This window comes from Numenius arquata, chromosome 21, assembly GCF_964106895.1.
Source record: "Numenius arquata chromosome 21, bNumArq3.hap1.1, whole genome shotgun sequence".
NCBI lineage: Eukaryota > Metazoa > Chordata > Aves > Charadriiformes > Scolopacidae > Numenius > Numenius arquata.
In genome coordinates, this window is record NC_133596.1 from 7434348 (window position 1) to 7454034 (window position 19687).

Here is a 19687-nt window from a genome sequence, read left to right on the forward strand (position 1 = left end):
CCCCCCCAGCTCAGGACCAGCAGCTCTGGCTCTGCTGGGCAGTGGTGCCAGTACCAGCCGGGCTTCGGATCCATGAGCAGGGGAAGGCAAAGCTGCAGGATGGCTGCAGCTGAGCATCAACCCCAGAACGCAGCTTTGGCCAAAAGGGCTTTGTTTGACCATCGGAGGAGGGACACAAGTAGCTGCCAATGGAACAAGAAATGATCACAGACCCTTTAAAGCGGAGTTATTCATTAAAAAAAAATAACCCTCCTCCCCCGCAGGCACGGGCCAGGGCAGCAGCAGAGCCCCGAGTCCTGGGGGAAGGTGTGGAGGTGGCTGGCAGTCCGGTGAAGGGGCAAGTCTAGGGGCTCACTTGTGCTTGGTGCGAGGGAACTCCTTCCTGCCCTTGTCGCGGCCCCCAAAGTAGCGGACCCTGTGGATGGCCTGCAGCTGCTGCTCGATGGTGGCCCTGATGTCCACCTCGTCAGGGATGTGGACGTAGCGGACATTCCTGCCGGTCACAAAGAGCTCGTCCAGGCAGGACACCGTGCCCTGCCTGTCCGTGAAGGTCACCTCGGCCAGCCGCACGTTCATGAAGGCGTCCACATTGGTGACACGCCCCGTGGCCGTGCTCTCATCGCGGAGGTCCACGGTGGTGACGTGGCCACGCAGGCCCTGCAGCAGGATGACCAGGCTGTTCTCAGCGATGGTGCGCTCCTTGACGGAGTGGCTGACCTCCATCGTGCGGCTGCAGTGGGAAGAGGGAGATGCCGGGGAAGAGGGAGACACTGTGCTGAGCCCCGGCTGGGCACCCGCCTCTGCAGTGCCGGGGAGACCCACCCTCCTCACCCTGCACACTCGTATACACACACACACCCCCCTCACCCCTTGCATGCTCACCTGCACACTGTCCCTCTCCCAGGTCACTCACATTCTCCACGTGACCCCCCCTTGCACACTAGGGTCCTTACTCCCTGCTCCACTTGCACACTCACTTGTACACCGTCCCTCTCCCACCAGTCACTTGTGTTCTCCACGTGTCCCGCCTTGCACACACAAACCATCCTCCCACCTTTGCACGCTCACCCACACGCTGCCTCCCCCCGTGCTTTGCACACCCTGTACCTCCTGCCCCCCCTGCACACTCACACCCTGTCCTCTCCCCTTGCACACTCCCATACCGCCTCCCCCTTTGCACACTCACACCCTGTCCTCTCCCCTTGCACACTCACACGCCCCCTCCTCCCCCTGCACTCCCCCGCACCGCTCCTCCCCTTGCACACGCCTCCCTCCGGCTCCCTCCCTTCGCACGGCCGTGCGCCGGTGCCGCTCCCCGCCTTGCACACTCACCCGCCGCCTCCTCCCCTTGCACGCTCAGGCCCTGGCTCCCCCCCTTGCACACCCACCGGCGCTGCCCCCCCGCACTCCCGCCGCGCTCCCCGGCGGCAGGAAGGGGCGGCCCCGCCTGCGCACTGCGCCCGCCCGCCCCCGGCCCCGCCGCCGTCCCGCCCGCTCTCCGCCGGGCTGTGCGCAGGTCTTTAATGTCGCTCAGAGCCCGTCCATCAGCGCCAGCAGGTCCTCGCCCTTCCCGGAGCTGGCCGGTCGCGGCTCCGCCACCTCCAGCTCCCCCAGGATGCGGGAGAGCTCCGCCTGCCGCCCCGGCTCCTGCGGGAGAGACACCGCCTCAGCCCGCCGGCACCGCGCACCGGCACCCGTCCCGCTACTGGGCTGCACTGGGCTGTACTGGGACGTGCCCAACTGCCTGCCGATGCCCCCGAACCCCTTTAAAAAGGGCCACTGCCGTCAGGCTGTCACCACAAGCAGGAAAACGACCCAGTTCTCCACCCTGGGCAGCTAAAACCTCACTTTAATGTTTGTCAGGTTTCAAGTTACCTTATTAAATAGTCACCAAATCCAGAAAATACTGCTATTACTTATTTCCGAGCTTAACTGAAGTGGGAAAAAATGTGTTTTTTAAGTTACTGCTCTGGGTGAAACTTGGCTCTCAGCAAGGCAGGGATGATGGGAATCAAGGATCCGAACCGCGCTGTACGTACCTGCGTGGCTTCTATGCTGATAACCTGGTAGGACAACTCCTCTGGCCTAGTCAGTGCGGCGTGTCTTGATTAAAAACACAGAAAGAGCACTTAATCTCATGAAGACATACAAGCAAATTATAAAAATCAGATTTCGTAAGGCTCCTGTGGGCATTATTCCTACCAGGAAACCTAATGTATTGATCCCACTTTGGAGGCTTTTCCCTGTCTTAGATTTTTTTTTTCTGCTAAGCGTACAACAGGGGCAATATCTCTGCAGCTGAGATTAAAAGGAGGTAAAAACATTCTGCAGAAATCACATAACAAAAAGTCTCCCTCGTGCTCCCTGCCAGGAGGGGGACAGATTTCAAGCCCATCAGGCTCACCAGCTCCATCAGTTATAGTCTTATCTCTGAAATATGGAGATGTGTCTGGGGGAGAGGAGAGCGAAAAGGGCTGAAGGGATGTCTCTGTTCCCTGGGACAGAACTAAGCACAGATGGTCACCTGCTGCTGATGGCCAGTGTCACTTGGAGGGGACGCAAGGCTGGCCATCAGGGAGACACCAGTAGGGGCAATGGCTCTCCTTGCCGCCAGCCTGAATAAAAAGGTCAAACCAAGGAAACGTCCCCTCTTTTGTTCCTGTAGGGACCATCTGGACCATAATAATCCAATGCTGAACCCCTGCTATTCTGTCCCTAAAGCTGTTCAGGGCCAGGTTTAGTCCCAGGGCTGTCTGTGTGGCACCACATCACAAACCCCAAACCAAGAAAGACTCGAGCATACTCTTCCTCCTCGTCAGTTGTGAACAAATTCAGCCGAAATCCTGTCTCGCTGCCACCAGGTGTCTTGATCTCCAGCCCTCCCAGCAGCCTGGCCAAAAAGTTCAGTTCTTCTTTAGCAAGAGGGTTAGGGACTATGTTCTCCTGCAGCAAACAGCAAGGGGTTTGTTGGTCAGGTTACCAGGGAGATGACGACTGTAATCATATTTGTGTTTTCTATTGTTACATAAATGTTCTTCAGAGTGATATAAATACATTTCTGTATTGTTAATAGCACAGATTGTGCAGATAACTAGTAATTATCAGCTATGTATGTGAAATGGTTGCTTGAATTTATAGACCCAGGACAAGATAATTTTTCAGCTAAATTGAACAGCTGAGAAATCTGTAAAACCAGCTGTTTTCTGAAGAGATGAAAATAGGAAGTGAGAACACCATTGCATAAGCTTGTGTCTAAGATTCTTTAGGAAAATGTGCCCTTCTCCAGCTCAAAAGGGACTGTGGAGGATTGGATGGGGCTCTGAGAAGAACAGAACAGGTTCCCCTGAAGTCACCCATAACTGTAGACTAAAAAGATGGTTATTGTTTTCCCGAGAAAGGAGATGAGCACCGGGGAAGGTAGTACAACTGTGTAGTAAATGACTTGGAGATGACAGATGGGGGAGTTTCGTTCAGTGACCCCATCTATTGAGAGACAAGGGAAGCAGAACGTACAGTCTGGTGGCTGCGGTGAAACTGCTCCAAGGAAAGGCTCCCACCACGTGGGATCGGCTGCAGGACTCACCGACACAGACCAGTTACCCGGGTATTGGTGACAGGACAGAACCCCACTGACCTTCGCATGGGATGCCAAGTTTTTGGATGATCCTGACATGTGTGTCTCTACCGGCCGACTGACACTGTACCTGCAGGGACAAACACACAAAGAGCAACCTGTTACTCGTCTGAGATACAGGAACTGGAGGAAGCAGCACAGTATCTATGATTTTAGGATATTTTTCTGCAGACTGTAAATAACTGAAATGAGAAGCTACAGTTCAGTTTTATGGAGTATTGAGGCATTAAAATGTGTGAGTGAAAAAGCTGTAAGAAAGAACACTGCTCTCTTATTGTTTGAGTGGAAAAATTACAGCAAGACAAACATGGAGAAAAGGAAGTATTTCTTGAACGCAGTCAAAATTAAATGAAATTTCACACAACATGCAGTACCAGATGAGAACACTCTTTACTCAGCTCTACTGTAGACATAAATCAAAGTTTTCCTCTTTTCCACAGCTCTTTATACACATCTGTCCACGTGTTCTGTTTCAGGACATCACTTTGTAAAAAAGTTAAGCTGAATATAGCGAGAGGCAAACATACACAAGGCTGAAGATGTACTTTTGAACAAATCCATAACCATCAACATTTACTTCATGTTTCTATGTAGGACAAAAATTACTTACATATTTGTTCCAAGTTTGAGGACTCTGTCTCCATAAAGATCAAAAGATCCTTCCCTTTGTGGAGTAACATAATTTCCTTCAGCGGTGAACTCAGTTCTTTTAACTTCATCTCCATTGTGATTAAACATCCTTAAAAAAAGTCATTATTGAAACATATTTAGTAGTTTTACGGCTGATTTTCAGCACTGACTTCCTCTGCTTACTGCACGAGAAAAAGGGGAATAAAACCCTCTTCTGCATTTTGGTAAATGCCTATTTTATAGGATAAATTACTAATAGCTAATTTGCTGGAATAGGAAATGCCAGAAATGACTTAATATTTCATTGCCAGCTAACTTAGTCCCAATTCCTGCCCTTCAAGCAGCACTCACTGGAGGCTCAGCTATCTGTGCCAGATGAACGACAGGCTAAGCTGGGTCCTGCCAGGCCTCCGGGACTGACTGTTCTCCGCGAGCAGCCACACGCACAAGGCACTGTGTATCCGCAGCGGCTCAGAACCCACCTGATGAGTCCTGGAACTTCTGTACCCCAAGGAACGGGGCCCGATATTGGCAGCACAAAGCGACCATTAGAGTTTTGTACTTTATCCTTCAGAAAAATAGAGACCTGCAAAATAATATTCCACCTTCAAGAAAATCAATTGCGTATCTTCTGATGCGAATGCTTTGAGGTCTGACCTTGCAGCCTTCCCACCTAGACTGGGTACATTTTCTAGAGATTTTGATGTATAGACAGAGACTTTGATACAGGCCAAAGCCAGCTAATGTAGAATTGTGGTCCACAGGATGGGCACACTGATGTAACATTAAAAAAAGTATTTTATATATACATAAAATATGTACTCTCTATGCACTCGAGTATGACCAATTTATTTTGACAATATCAAGCCCATGACTTCAAGCTCAAGTTTCTACTAAAAGGAAAAGCATATTTATCAACTAGCAAATCACTATTAGTAGAGATTTTTTTCATAGCATTTTAGAATTATTATTATTGTAGTAGACGTGCTCAATTTGTGAACTTTTGAAGACTGACATTACAAGCACATTGAGATGACTGAAAAGCGTAAGTAACAAACCCAAACCTACAGTGTAATTATAACAAGATACCTTCATATTCTAGCCACAAACTCCCTCTCATTCTGACTAATTTTATTGGGCTCTTACCCTTATGTGCATGTCCTGAAAAAAAATGAGGAGTGTTTGCCTGATGAGCTGAAATTCACCGGCAGAGAGACAAGTGTAGGTCTGGAAAAGAAAAACCATCATGTAAGGCTTTGCCAAGTGCACCACCTCCTCCCCAAGTCCTGGTGGAATCAAACACACCAGAACACTGCTGGCCAGAAGCGCTAAGTGTGTGGCAGGGGAGGCAAAGATGATATAAGGGGGGCTGCTGGTCATTATCAGTAATTATTCTTCCTCTCCGGAAGCCCTTTGGAAACATTTCATGACTTCACAGAACTTTTAACATTTTCTGAAACCTGTTCCTTTTCACTGGGACACTCATTCTTTGTCCAAAGAATTACAGCAGTTACATGAGCAGAAGTTGCTAACTGGGAGGCCAATTTGTTTCCCTCGGGTTAAAAAGAAGGGAAGGTTATTTGGATGGTTCTCAAAGGTTGAGAACATATTAACTTCCACCCTTGAGATGGTATTTAGACTTCAAGACTAGCTTGAAAGAGAAAAAAAATAAAAATCTCAAACCACAGTATGTCCCACCATTTCTCTAGGGATTCTTACTTCAATCAGCTGTCGGAAAGTCTCATCCACCTGGTTCAGGATGCCAGGGGAATCCTGTATGAAATCCTTGATGGCGTCCAGGTGGTTGAATGTGACCAGCAGAATGTCTTTGGGCCGAGGGCACAGCAGCACTTGGTATTTGAAAGCCATAGTCATAAGGTCATACAGCTGCAAAGTAACATGGGGAAAATTTGGTTCCATCACGAGAGAGAGAGCGCAACACTGCTCCAGTAACTCCATGCTGATGTACAAAGGGATTTAGACACTTAGGCCAGCACCTGCCCATGGTAAGAAGAACCATTTGAGCTTTATTTCCTAAGAAAATAAGACCTCTGCAATCACATCGGCACCCTCCTGCTGGTCTCTCTCTCTAACTGCCTTTAAAACTACTGCCAAGTTCAACACCACCGACACCCGGGCAGAGGTCTCTCAGGTAACCCAGTTCCTACAAGTTTTTTCAAAATTGTCTGCTGGATTTACTCTTTGCAGGCAAAAATTCTAACTCCTGCAACTGCAAAACAGTGAGTGTTAATACAGAAATATATATATTTATACACACATATGTATATAGTTTTAATATATGTAAAAAAATCTGATAAACTTAAAGAATGCTTACTAAACCTCTTACAATGAAGCATTTAGCTATTAAAGCAGAAATACTTAGTTCTGAAGTACCTGCTACTAGCAGGGATTTCCCCAAAGCTTCTTGGCTGAGAACCCTGAGAACCGTTTTTACAAAGAAAGCAAATGGAAAGAGGGATGTTACAAAATGCTTCGAAATTACAGTGACGTAAAGCCACGTGCTAATTATCACAATCAGAAACCTGTGAAGGGCAGCACGGAAGAGCAGCACAGTCAGGACAGGGGGCTGGTCTTTTTTACCTTGTCCATGCTCGCCTGGTTCAGTCTCATGATTGACGCATGAGCAAGCCGGTCGTACACCGTTCGCAGAGCTTTCTTGGAATAGAGCTCCTGTGGTTTAAACAGCTCTTCCATAAATTTTTTATTGAACATGGTTGTGATGATGTCATTCATAACTGCAAAGACAAAGAGTCTCTGTTTTTTGCTTCAGAAACAGCACATTCATCTGATTTATTCCACCCTGAGAACCTGGACACTGATGGCTGCGAGGACTGACGTGAATGCTTACCTGGGAGAGCTAGGGCCAGAGCCACCAAAGAAGAAAGGAGGAGGAACATCATTTCTTAGTGTTAACATTTTTCTCAGTCCCACACTGGTCTAAGCGAGCAGCACGATCCCTGCTGGCTGTCCCCAGGGGCAGAAATGCTACCTGAGCTGCAGACAACAAACCCTGTTTTCCAGTGGGAATAAGACTGGTTTTGTTGTCTTGTTTTTACAGCACTGGTTAGCACTTTCTCCCTTTTAAATAATGTTTTTCAATAGGCTACTCTGGCCTGTGTTATCTATAAAAGCTACAGTTCTGCTTCCCAAGAAGACTGTTTTGCATCGCTCTGGATTTTTGCAAACAATAGCTAGCTGACTCTGCCTGTTCTTTCTTTAGCCTTTGACACTATTAGCAAATTTTTCCTTCTAAACAGAAGCTCCTGAATGATTCAAGGCTCCTTGAAGTATTTGTGTTAAATGGATTAACACCTGACAAGTATTTAAGGCAGCATTTATAACACCGGGATCTATGTCAGGCCATCCAGGGCTCTTACACAGCAGCATCTGCAGATACTGGAGCAGTTCAAAGCACTTCATAAACGTTCCATGGAAGTGTTATGTGACTTACTCAAGAATACGCAGAGATCAGGAGTGCTGAGTATAAGGGCTGTGCTCTGGTTATCAAGCTTTTCATGCAAAGAAGATAGAAAACATTTTGCAGTGATTCAGGCAGATGCAATGCCTTAGCTTTTGTGCTGGATCTGATACTTTTATCATATACCTGATACATTCCACAGAGTTATCATAAATAACTCTGTAGAGTCACTAATAACCAAACTGTCAGGAGACAGACAACTTCCCAGTACGCCGACTGTGGCTGGTAGATATTCACAATGAAATTGGAAGATCTGTGTTAACCGCACACCGAGCCTCACACAAATTATCTTCTGAAATTAAAACCTCTTGTATTTGCTATAAAAAGAACTGAGAAAGACATAAAAAAAAAAAAAATCACAGTAAAGGGCAAATCTCACATGGTATGTTTGATAATGGCACAGCAAAGAGATCTCAGAGCACAGGTAGTCCCTAGGGAGGTATTTATGCCATTCTAACAATGGAAAATAACAAAGAAAGGAGCGTTAGCTCAGGGAAAATGGCACGCCAAGCAACACAGCATAAAAGCAATTTAGCAGAGTGGGGTTTCATCAACTGGGATGGGGAGAGGGAAACCAAGTATAGACAATGCGATGGACAGAAGAGAAGCTGAGGATTTACGGTGATTTTCGCCTACATGTGCCGTGTCACCGGTGACAGACACATTCCAACATCTACTGCGCTTTCACGTAACATGGCTCGGATGCATGACATGAGACTGGAGTCTTTATGTCTGGATTAGGCTCATGCTTCTTGGAGGACATTCAAGGCAGCAGAGGGAATGTTACGAGTCCAAAACAGTCACACATTCTACTTGCAATTTATAGTTTGTAACAAGGTCAAAGGCAGGCGAAGCCACCTTGTCATGGCTTCATTAGCAAAAGACTCGGCTGGTTACTCTATCGTAACTCTTCAGAGATGGCCCCAAGAGCAGTGTCCATAGGCAAACTGTTCTCTCTCACAAGAGAAGCTGGTTGGTCAACATGGGATCTGTATCTGTGCCGCTGCCATCTATGCATCATAAAGCGGGCTTTCATACAGCTCGTCATCATTTCGGATGTGATAAAAGAGGAATATAGACTCTTTTACACTTCTGAGTTATTAAACGCTGGGAAAAAAGGTGCTGGAAACAGCACATAGTGGTAGCAAAAAAAAAAAAAAGCCAGGCAAACTCCAGGATATCAATATTTACCTTCAGTAAATATTTGAAACCTACAAATGATGCTTATTTTGAAAAACATGAACCATAATCCTTATCTCTCTTAAAAACCAGCTGCTCAAAAACACACTGAAAGTTCTACTCGTGTTCATGCAGCAAAAAACCTAAGACAGTTGAAGAGATTTATTTCTTCATCTGGCTTCTTACCACACCCTTGCTGGAGGTCACCATTCCAAGGCAGAAGCCAGAAGGAAACACACACTCACAGCTCAGCTCCACCGAGAGCTTTCCCAGACAATTTCAGTTGAGAGGAGCTTGGCTGAAGTGTGGGCACCCGCTCCTCTGTGATGGCTCTGCTGCAGGGGGGGTGACCACTAGCAGAGGTGGATAAGCAGCTACGATGGAAACACCTTAAATCCTTCCTGGAGTTCACCTGTCAAAGCCCTAAGCAGTGAATTAGAAAAAACCTTAGAAAAATGCAGTATACATAGTATTCCTGCATTTAAGCAGAAAAACAACCTTCACAATGTTCACACAATTATATGCTTGCATTAGTACAATGCTAGGAAAATGCAAACACCGTTTTGGCTAAAAAACCCCACTACAATAAAAAAGTTTTGATTTATTTATAGCCTTGGTTAAATTAGCAACTTATTTTTGAAGCCGTATGACTTTGAGGTATTGTCTGTTTTTCCTAAGATCTATAGTTAAAGTGCATTTTAATGAACAGGTGAGTATTATTCATCTTTGACGCTATGACTAGAAGGCTGCGGGAACAGCATACAGTGTGTTCACGTACGATGAGCCTCATGTGTGCATGTAGTGGTGTTCGTCTACTGCATGCAGCTAGCAGATTACAGTACCTCGTTTCCTGTCCACATCTGTCCATTCATCTACACGAAGCATATAAAACAAAAACACCAGTTCAAGAAGTAAGAACAATAGTTTCAAGGAGAATAAAAGAAATAAACTAAGAAAAAAAAATAATCTAACTAATGGACTTTGTTTTTTCTCATCAGCATTCAGCGCTTAATGAGAGCGAACTCTTCTCTTACTTGACATCTCTCACTTCCAATGAGCACAGAAAAGACAAAACCGTGCCCTCTCCTTGTAAAAAGTCTTGTTTCTTCAATGGGCATAAACTTTTACCCTTGACTGAATCTTAGAATGTTTTGCATTTAGCTTGGAAAGTTTTCAGCTGTTTGTTGCACTGACACGTGAACAATATCTGAGTGAACAGTTTTAAGCATTAACAAACACGTCATTGTGGATGAAACCACATCTCAGCAAAATTAATGCCTGTTTTTTTGAAAGATGAAATACATGTGTGGATAACTAACACAGATCTAATTCTCCTGCTGAGATACTCCACCAAGTATGGCTAGTTTTGTTTAAGCTCTAAACTTAGACCTGTATGGACAGTAGTGACCTTTTGTCAGCTTGTTCTCTGAAGACAGACATGAATAATTAAAAATCACACCACTGCAGTGAAACCTTTGCTATCTTTTAGCATTTCTTCATATTGGATAGGCAGAAGAAAGAAAAACGTAACAACCTCTTCAATACGCAGTTAATCTTGAGTTGATTTTTCATTACAAAATACAAAAGCTTCCTGAAGCGCATTCCCCATCCCCTGACAGGAAGCTGCAAGAACACACTGAAACGTATTTCAATTTCTACCTTATCTGTATGCATTTCACAAAATAGCTTCAGTAAAACCTTCAGGCAGTTATTACCACAGAAACTCCATGAGAGCTGATTAACTCAACAGGCTTTACTTGAAATTTAAGACAAGAAAAACAGACACGATTAATTTCTGTGAGAGTTGTTAAACCGTGGCGAGGCAACTACTTGCCCAAGACTGCTTTCGACGCCAGACACTGGGATGCTCTGTTACTCTTCAAGCATCCTTCCAGTAACAGCACAGCAACTACATTTGTGTTTACTCCTGTATTACCGTAAGAGAACCAGCACCACGGGCCTGAGCGGCCCGTCGCTTTGGGGGGCCCTGAACCCGACCGGGCTTTGGAAAGAGGGAGGGCGGGAGGAGAAGCGGCCCCGGGGGCCGGGACCGGCACCGGCAGCTATGGCAGCGCCGCTCCTCCCGTTCCCGGGGCCACCCCGCCATCGCCAGCGGCGTCCCGGCGCTCTGCTGGGCCCCGGCCCCGCACTCAGCGGGAGATGCCGCGCACGGCAGGGACGGGCCGCGGGACCCCGCGGCGGGCAGCCCCCGGCGCAGGTCCGGCCCCGGCAGTGGCCCCGGCCGCCCGCCGCTCACCTTTGCGGGCCTTCTCCCCGGGGATGCTCTGGGCGCGGAGGCGCTGGTCCAGGATGTAAAGCATCTCCCCGCCCAGGTTGAGGAATAGCAGCGGCAGCGTCCGCACCGACATGGCGACCGCCGGCCCCGCCGCCGCCAGCGTTGCCGGGCAACCGCGGGGCCAATCGGGAGGCGCCGTCTTGGCCGGCCGGGGCACGCGCGCAAGCCCCGCCCCTGCGCATGCGCAGCCCCTCACGCGCGCGTGAGTCTCCGAACAGCGGCTTCAAGGGGCCTGGCGCTGAGGAAACCGAAAGAATCTATAAGGAAATAGTTAAACTGAAGTAATTTTGGTAAATAACAAAGGGGTCGGCGCTGCCCGGGGCCTGGCGGGATAACCGCGCGTACCGCGGGCAGGAGGAACGCGGGGCGGCCTGGCTGGAAGCCACAGAAAGGCACCACCATGATCATCCCGGTAATTCTCCTTGAGAAACCATCACTGGGCGCTGTGGAGGGATGGAGGGAAGATTGCCAGAGAACGAACGGAAATGCATAACTCTGCTGGGAAATGACACACCTGATTGTTGACCCGATTCCTGCAGCTGCAGATTGACCCCCGCTTTGCCAGGGGAAGGAACGGCGCTCTGAGCCGCTGTCGGGGGCTGCTTTGTTCCCAGATAAGCAGCATTTCGCTTCGTTCTCTCTCCTCATTTGTCATCCCGCAGCCCAAATCCCTGCCGAGCAGCCGGGTCAGTGCTCTCAGACAGTGTGATCCTGCCGGGGGGGTGACAGGAGAGGGACACTGCTGTGGGTGCTCTCACCTGCAGACCTCCCTGCCCGAGGGGGAGCAGCCCCCCCGGTACTCCTCTCCCACAGGTCAAGCTGCTCACAACACAGCCCAGCGCACCAGCCTTAAATTAGACTTTTAAAACACTTAAACCACTCATTGCACCTTTCTGGGTGGCACAGACCACACGCACACACAGAAGCAAAGAGGCAGCGTGTCTTTAGGTGGTAATTTATTGTCAGAGACCGGCCGCATCAGCCTGACTGCACGGCTACACTGGCGTCCCCTCACACTGCGCCGCCTTCTCCCTTGCAGCTCTGGCTCTCGCTTGCCACTCCTTCCTCTGCTTTAGCCTCTCCGGTGCTTTCAGCTTCCGCACCTCCTGAAAAACCTGCGGAACAGGAGGGGGTGAGAGAAGGGGAGAGACGAAGCTGCCTGCTGCCGAGCAGAGCCGCTGTGGCACAGACCCCAGCTCCCGTGGCAGAGGCCGGGAGACACACCGTGCAGCAGAAGCAGCTCCTTCCCCTGCGCCTCCTCGGGGCTCCAGCCAGCCCTGCTTTCAGGGCACCATGCGGGGGTATTCCGTTCTAGCTACCCAGTCTTTTGATTATAATTTCATTGGACTGAAATTTAGTATTTACAGACTGAAGGCGTGAAGAGCTTTTTGATTCTGCTCAGTTATACGCAGAGATATCGCACGCAGCAGTTACCCCGATGTATTTAGAGCAAATGAGAGTAGAGAGCGGATGTACCCACATTTCTGTTCCAAAGCTACCATCAAATTTAATTGTCTCACATATTAGTTCCCATACCAGGCTTTGAAAAGAAGATGTTTTGAATTGTACATTTCTGAGCACACTAGCAGCACAGTCTGAAGCTCTCAAGCACAGCACGTGATGTAACTGTCTCCTGTGGAGCTCTTTGCTGAGTTTACGTGTTTCTCTACAGAGATTATCATTGTCTCCTCAAATTCAAGGCATAGATTAAAAAGATTTAGCTATCAGTCTTTCCTAACTGTTTTAATTGTGCCCTTCTATAAAGAGGTTTTTTATATAAAGAGATTTTTTCCTGCTCCAGCTCCAGGCCTCTCTCCCCCGATGGCCCCGTACCTTGAGACAAAAAGCCTTCTTCACGAGCCAGCGCTTGGTGACCCTCCTGGAGTAGGGGGGCGGCAGGCTGTACTGGATGCCCAGCTGCTTGCAGGTGTTCTCAAAGGTGTCATAGCGGACACGGCGAAGATACGCCAGGAGTTTCTTCCGGCGATCTATATCCATCAGCATGCGACGACGGTTACTTTTATCCTGCAAAGGACTTAACATTCACTAGATTGCAGACAGGTTATACTGCCGTTCCAATAAATTACTTAGAATAGACCAGATTATGGCTGAAAGGAAACAATCAGGTTAAGGGCAGTATCTTGGAACAATTTTTCTTGGCAGATACTGCAAGCACATTAGGTCACTACAAGGAGATCCGAGGAGACTTAATTTACTTTTCACGGAAATTGCTTTCTTCATTCTGTGTCTGCACCTTCCTCCCCCAGCCCCGAGGACCGTTTTCAACTCCTACCCAGTTTCAGGCAGCGGCAAAAGCTGCGATGACTTGGAGGCAGAGGCTGTAGGTCTATGGGCTAAAAACTGCTTCCCCTGAAATGTATTCTTCCAGAAACAACACAGAGGCATTTCCCTTTGTTTTTCCAGAAATTAAAATGTGAAAATAAAATGTGACTTGGCTCTGACTGTTTGGGTTGTTCTTTGTTAGAGAATACGCGTAGCTTGAGCCATTCAGGGCAATCCCCATGGGAGAAGTTTCCCTATCCGACACAGGCCATTTGTGTAAAGAGCAGGCTTCATGCAAGTAATTTGAAAGGGTCTCTTCTGCTGAAACATTTGTTACAACTCCTGGCTCCTTATAAAAACTGAATTCTGTTCCGTTTTACCCTTCAAGCTTTTATGATTAATAAATAATTATGCAGTTGATGAATCCATTTCCCACGTTTTGCACCGCATAAAGTCTTTGATATATCTTGTTCATAAACTCACAGTTGTGATGTTTCCAATTTGGGCTCTGAAGCCAGGAAGCTTTAGGTAGGAAAATGGTCATTACGACACTAGCCCAGTCCTGTCCTCTAAACACATTCATAAGCAGAACAAAGAGAGTACAGCTGCTGAAACGATAACAGCAATGATATTGGAAACCAAGCAGTGGAAGCACATCTGCAGCACGGATGGATTTAGCTAACCTCCGCTCAAAGGTACCCGCTCAGCCGTTCCCACCCACCCAGTCACAAAAAGAACACTCTCCACATCTCAGTCGCAGAGAACGCAGCTGTGACTGAGCCAGCAGTTTCCCAGACTGGCACCAGGGAACAGTTAGAACTATTTTATAAACCTTCTTAGGAAAGCCATAATCCCCAGAATTAAAATCCTTTTGTTCTAAACTGAGGAAACAACCCGACCAGCTGCTGTCTGAGGCGTGTGGGCTCACGCTGCTGATGGTTACCTTGGGATGCCTCTGAAGATGCTCCTCGTAAGTGCGGATCTTGGCAGTCAGGATGGCAACTGTAAAGAACAGACACGGGGAGCCGGGTGAGAGCAGCAGCTTCCCAGGGTATTGTTTGCCTTCCCTTCAAACTGCCGGTTGAGGACCGTTCTGGGGACCCGCTGCACCGCAGCGATATTGCTGCACAGCCCCCCGAGTGAGTGCAAAACAAACCGCAAAATACATCACCCGAGTCACAACTATCGCTGTTATGAAACTGCTTAATTAGAGGTTAAAATTGTAACAACAGATCATATGACTGTATCTGTAAAATGCCTCTTGCACTCAATTACTGGTGACTTTACATTCATTTCACTGCACTTGGTTTAAGCTTTGGAGGAACAGACAAAATTAAGAGGTTCTCTCTAAAAGCAGCACCTCTTTGTGATTTCAGGCTTTGGAGAAAGGCATTGAGAAACCAAAAGCCTTTATTAACGATGAAGGAGTGCATCCCGGGCAATGGCAGTGTGGCCCTCGTCCCTGCACCGTCCCTACTGTGCTTCAGCCAGAGCTCTGGTGCAGAGGGAAATTTGGGTTCCGTGGCTAAACGTAGTAGTTCATTTGGGTAACAAATGCAGCGCTCCGTGTCATACAGGCACCTCAAGCAGAATAATGTAATGCACGTGCTGCCGTTGGAGCCGGAATTTGGATGCACCCCAGCAGACAGCTGCTGGTAAGTGCATGTGCTGCCTCTGCGACCTTCCCGAAACCCGGTCGGGTCCTCCAGGGCAAACTGCTGGCTCCCTGCCTCTCAGGTTCTCCAAACTGATACAGGAAACCTGAAGTGCTGGGGTGGGAACAGCTGAATAAAAACAGAGATGTATCACCCGCCAACAATGTCCTTCTACTTTCTAACTTACCTTGCACCTCAAAGGAGCCATTGTCATTGGGAGACCTCCTGACCTTCTCCACCAGCTGCTGTGTCTTTATTTTCATCTTCTCCTTCTGTGGATAACAGAAAAGAGCTTGTCACTTCCTCAGGAGCGCTAAAGGTCTGAGACACCCCAGCTCTCTTCCCAGATGCCCAGAAAAAGGCTTTGTAATTAATAGCTTTACTCAGGGCCCATCACAAAATGTGTAAAGAGCGCTGCAAAAAAGGAGGTGGTGCCTGCAGGACAGTGCTCAGGGGACAGCAGCGAAGCAGCACAGAAAGATCTCAGCAGAGCACGGCACCACCATTGTTCAAACCAAGAGCGAGCACACCCTCCTCCCCGAGCCAACAGGGATGGGCGGTGAAGAGGCCCCACTGCCCCCCTGAACGGAAGAGAGAACTGAAGCTGATCTCACGTGGCACCAGCCTTTACTTTTCACATCTTTTTAAGCTTAAATGTTAAGCAGCAAGAAATGGTAAGATCTTTGTGCTACCTGACCATTTGCTTACTTTGTTTTCTGGGCATACAGAAAGTAAAAGTAATTTGAAGAACATCTGCTGTCCAGGGCGCTATTTTCTGGAACACAGGCCGAGCAGCAGCAGTCACACAACACAGCTCATCTCCCCTGCCACTGCCTAATATTCTCTTCTCTCATTTTAGTATGCAGTTATTATCATAAAGAAGACTGCATGATAAATTTTAAGAGCATAAAAGACTTTTCACTCTCGTGTTTAATAGCCCCAGATTTGCAGTTACCGAGCAACACTGAAAAATAAAGTATGTGAAGGGTGTTTAGCAACACAGACGTCTTACACAAACACGCTCACTAAATCTTCTAGTTTCTTATGCAGATAGAATGAAACTAACCTGACTTGCCATTTCCAGTGACAACAGTCTTCTCACTACATCGTCAACACTGCAAGGAGATTGCAGATTAGTTTATTAGCTAGAAATTAAGTGTATTTAACAGAAATGAGGTTCAGTTTTCAGAACATATTAACTTTTCTCAACTTTTATTCTACAAATTCACAGCAACTCCCCTCCCCAACCCGTCAGCCACGAACCGTTTCTTGCATTCCTAAGAAAAATCACGGCCGAGATTACAGAAGCATCGAGTAATTTTGCTGCTGTGGGGAGCAGAGTTGTTTTAAATGATGATGAAGTTTTATAGATTCCAAAACCATTATGTGTGAACTGGGTGTTGAAGATTAACCCCCAAACAAGTGTGCAAGGACAAAAGAATTAGGTTTAAGACCAGCTCCTTCAAAGATCTGTGAAAGTCTCAGTTACACCACTGGGGGCTCTCCACGCACCACACATGAGCAGCTCTGGAATCAGGGCATGAAAATGCTTAACTCCAGGTCCAAATTTCCGAGGCAGACGTTCATTTTGAGCTGTTAAACTACACACTCTCTGGCACCTGAGTTCAAGACAGGAATAGATTGTTTCCAAGAAGGTTTTTTCTGGTATTTCAAGGTTATTTCTTTTTTCTGTGGACTACAAAGTCCAGCATTTAAATCTTAATCTTATATTCATTAAACAAAAACCGTACATATCTCTGATCAGTGGCTGCTTTTGAAAATTTGACTTTCAAAAGGACTTTGCAATTTTTGTGCTAAATTGCACACCTGTGACCACAGAACATTAATTAATAACTGAGCAGGTGACAGCTTCCACTCATTGTGGTTGTGTGCATCTAAGATACAAATCTCTGAAGAGACCAGTCATTCCCTTTCCCTCTATCATACCTATTTATTATTGGGACATTGGCATAATCTTTCTTCAGCATTGTGGGAGGAAGATCATCCAAATGGCTGGGGATGTCTACGAAGAGAAGATTAACACTTGAGGAAGAGCAGTACAAAGTCAGAGCTCTGAACATGCTTGCAAACTAGACCAGAGGCAACAAGCTGCAAAGAAAATAGACTGTACGCTCCACACAAGAAGGAAGAATGTAAGAGATCAAGCTGAAGTGGCAGGAATTGAGCGAGTAACAGTGGGTCCAGTCTCTTGCCTTCAGCACTCTGGATTTAAAGCACAGCGCATAGTCCACCAAGATCAGTGATCTCTTGCTAAAGACAATTGCTAATTTCCCACACATTCACAAGCTGCTGAATTTTCTGAGTAACTTTTGAGCTTGCAAGGAATTATTTCTAGAAGCACAGAACCACAAAAAGGTTTATAGAGGCAGCTTATGAAGCTTCTAGTCCAATCTCCCCTTTAAAGTGGGACTGGCACCATTTCTTTGTCTAGCAAAGCCTTGAAAACCCCTCAGGATTGCTATTCCATAGCCCCTCTGTGAAGCTGCGCTGCCTTCCCAGAGAATCCTGGTTTCTTTTGTGTCCAGCCAGAACATCTCCGAGCTGCTATTTGGGACACTGCCCCTCATCATACTGTTTAGCACAACCGAGAGTCTGGCTCCCTCACCCTTTGCAATTACCCATCGGGAAGCTGCAGGATTACAGAATCCTGCAACAGGGATTATATTTCCTCTCTCTTCTCATGCTGAGCTCTGCACCTTTAAAGTGAAAACCACTAATTTCTCCAAATACCCCCTCTTCCCAAGGCATTAGGGTACAACTCTGATAACAGCAACAGTAAAACATTTGCCACGTGATCCCATTAATCCTGACATACCTTTCCTCTTCCTTCTCACAGGTCTGGCGTAACATCTGGCTGTCTGAATAAAGGGACTGCAAACTTGGTGGAAGAAAACAAAGACTTATCAGACTTGTGTGCACCATTTTACCTACGTACACATTGAATATCGCCCAGTCTGTACTAGAAAACTGGTCAGAGCGCTTAGACTCCAAGGTGATCAGCAGCCAGCCAGGTCTTTTGTCCCAAAGGAGTGTGGAACAGTTTGGTGCCATTCTCACACGGGTGCTGAAACAAGCGGGCAAAGCTGTGCTGCTTCAGGGTGACCTGGACCCAAATGGGGAGAAGAACAGAACAGCAGGAAGAGATTACAGACACCAAGCAGAGAGCACAAGGGCTCCCCAGCTGAACTGTGCTCATCTGAAGGGTTTAAACTGATGAACTAGTTAAAGTAACTTCATGTGTGAGTTATATGGGCTGCTCTGGACGACCTCACCGACACAGCGCAGAGAGAGCAAGACCTAGAGACAACCTTTGACCATCACAGCTTGGTGCAGATGAGAACATTCAGCAGCAGCCTGAATTGAGCTGTTCTTTGACCTTTCAAGAACAAACTCGTCCAACTGCTCTTTCAAGGCCCCTGCTACTGGAACCAATACCTGCTTCAGATTATTCACCTGTGCTTCAAACGTGTTTTCAAGTACAGACTTTGCCAGCCCACGTACCTGCCTGAGGAGCACGTGCGCTCAGCTCTGGATCTGTAGGGCACCGTGGGCTGCCGGCACCGGCGGTGACTGCGGGGCTGTGCACACCCTGCCACGCACACGGTGCGGTAACAGCACGTGCGGCTCCAGCCCGCGCCTCAGCCCAGCTCACAGCACCTCTGCCTGAGGCCTCTGGCCTCGGATCCGCCTGAGCTGTTCCAGCAGGTCCCCGCGGGGCAGGCGGCAGCCCTCGCCCTGGCCCATGCCCCAGGCACCGTGGCTGCCCCTCCGCGGGCCTGGGAATTCAGCCCCACCATCCCCGGTGCCCTGAGGGACACGCCAGGGCCCTACCCGCGCCCTGCCTCTCCAGGAGCACCCCACGTCCTCCAAGGGTCTCCCAGCCCCCTGTCCCCTCTCAGGGCCGCTTCAGGCTCCTTCTCCCCCGCCCCAGGCCACCCCGACCTCCCGACCGCTCCTACCCCCCAGCCTCGGCTCCCACCCCGGCCTCCTCTTCCTCCGTCGGGCCCCGCTTCCTCTTCCACCCTCTCTCCCAGCGGCCCCTCTAGTGCGGCCCGAGCTACCCGCAAGCCTCACCAGCCCTGCCACCGCCGCTCCCCAGGACAGCGGCCCCGCCGAGGGCCGGCCCCGCCAGGCAGCGGCCCAGCGCCGTCCGCAGCGCCAGCATCGCCCGCCGCTCACGGCCCAGCCGCCATGGGCGCCGCCATCTTGTCCAGGCGACGCGGCCGAGCGCCGAGTCAGGGCGGAGGAACCGAGCGCCGAGCGCATCGATAGGCGCCCCCGGCCGCGGCGGAGGGTCCGTGCCCCGCCGGCCGCTCCGGGCTCGTCCCGACGCAGAGGCGTCCCGGGCCGTTCTCAGCGCGTCCCCGTTTATTGCAGAGGGGAGAGGAGGGGCGGGAGGGGACGCACACAGCACAGGCGGAGGGAGCCGGGCCCCCCAGGGCTGGGCCTGGACCTCTCGCGGGCCGCGGGGGGGCCCCGGGGCAGGGTCC

The 19687-nt window shown here is 48.8% G+C and overlaps 3 protein-coding genes across 4 annotated transcripts; all 3 read right to left on the reverse strand.

The window, feature by feature from the left end:
• Positions 1-211: 211 nt before the first annotated feature.
• On the reverse strand, positions 212-1415 carry LSM10 (LSM10, U7 small nuclear RNA associated). Its single transcript, XM_074162192.1, has 2 exons — positions 1333-1415; positions 212-730 (listed from the first exon to the last, which is right to left on the reverse strand). The coding sequence occupies exon 2, from the start codon at positions 721-723 to the stop codon at positions 352-354; it is 372 nt and encodes a 123-aa protein (XP_074018293.1). The 5' UTR covers positions 724-730; positions 1333-1415; the 3' UTR covers positions 212-351.
• Positions 1416-1530: 115 nt separating this feature from the next.
• On the reverse strand, positions 1531-11311 carry OSCP1 (organic solute carrier partner 1). Of its 2 annotated transcripts, XM_074162070.1 has the most exons (11): positions 11200-11311; positions 9785-9814; positions 6866-7020; positions 5984-6151; positions 5411-5491; positions 4747-4850; positions 4245-4373; positions 3635-3704; positions 2804-2943; positions 2040-2103; positions 1531-1647 (listed from the first exon to the last, which is right to left on the reverse strand). In XM_074162070.1, exons 1-11 carry the CDS (start codon positions 11309-11311, stop codon positions 1531-1533), a joined length of 1170 nt encoding a protein of 389 aa, XP_074018171.1. The 2 variants fall into 2 exon arrangements, with proteins under 2 accessions (XP_074018171.1, XP_074018172.1); XM_074162071.1 differs by lacking the exon at positions 9785-9814.
• Positions 11312-12164: 853 nt separating this feature from the next.
• On the reverse strand, positions 12165-19407 carry MRPS15 (mitochondrial ribosomal protein S15). The gene is made up of 8 exons (XM_074162089.1): positions 19272-19407; positions 18013-18075; positions 17124-17199; positions 16243-16291; positions 15364-15448; positions 14465-14523; positions 13072-13263; positions 12165-12353 (listed from the first exon to the last, which is right to left on the reverse strand). Exons 1-8 carry the CDS (start codon positions 19360-19362, stop codon positions 12234-12236), a joined length of 735 nt encoding a protein of 244 aa, XP_074018190.1. The 5' UTR covers positions 19363-19407; the 3' UTR covers positions 12165-12233.
• Between the last annotated feature and the right edge of the window lie 280 nt (positions 19408-19687).

Coding starts and splice junctions, on each gene's coding strand:
- LSM10 (XM_074162192.1), bottom strand. CDS start 723: ATGGAGGTCAGCCACTCCGTCAAGGAGCGCACCATCGCTGAGAACAGC.
- OSCP1 (XM_074162070.1), bottom strand. CDS start 11,311: ATGTCGGTGCGGACGCTGCCGCTGCTATTCCTCAACCTGGGCGGGGAG. Junction 7,021..9,784: donor AGATGTGGACAGGAAACGAG/GTACTGTAATCT, acceptor TTGTCTTTGCAG/TTATGAATGACATCATCACA. Junction 2,944..3,634: donor ACTTGGCATCCCATGCGAAG/GTCAGTGGGGTT, acceptor TGTTTGCTGCAG/GAGAACATAGTCCCTAACCC.
- MRPS15 (XM_074162089.1), bottom strand. CDS start 19,362: ATGCTGGCGCTGCGGACGGCGCTGGGCCGCTGCCTGGCGGGGCCGGCC. Junction 18,076..19,271: donor GAGCGGCGGTGGCAGGGCTG/GTGAGGCTTGCG, acceptor TCTTCCACCAAG/TTTGCAGTCCCTTTATTCAG. Junction 16,292..17,123: donor AATGTCCCAATAATAAATAG/GTATGATAGAGG, acceptor ATCTCCTTGCAG/TGTTGACGATGTAGTGAGAA.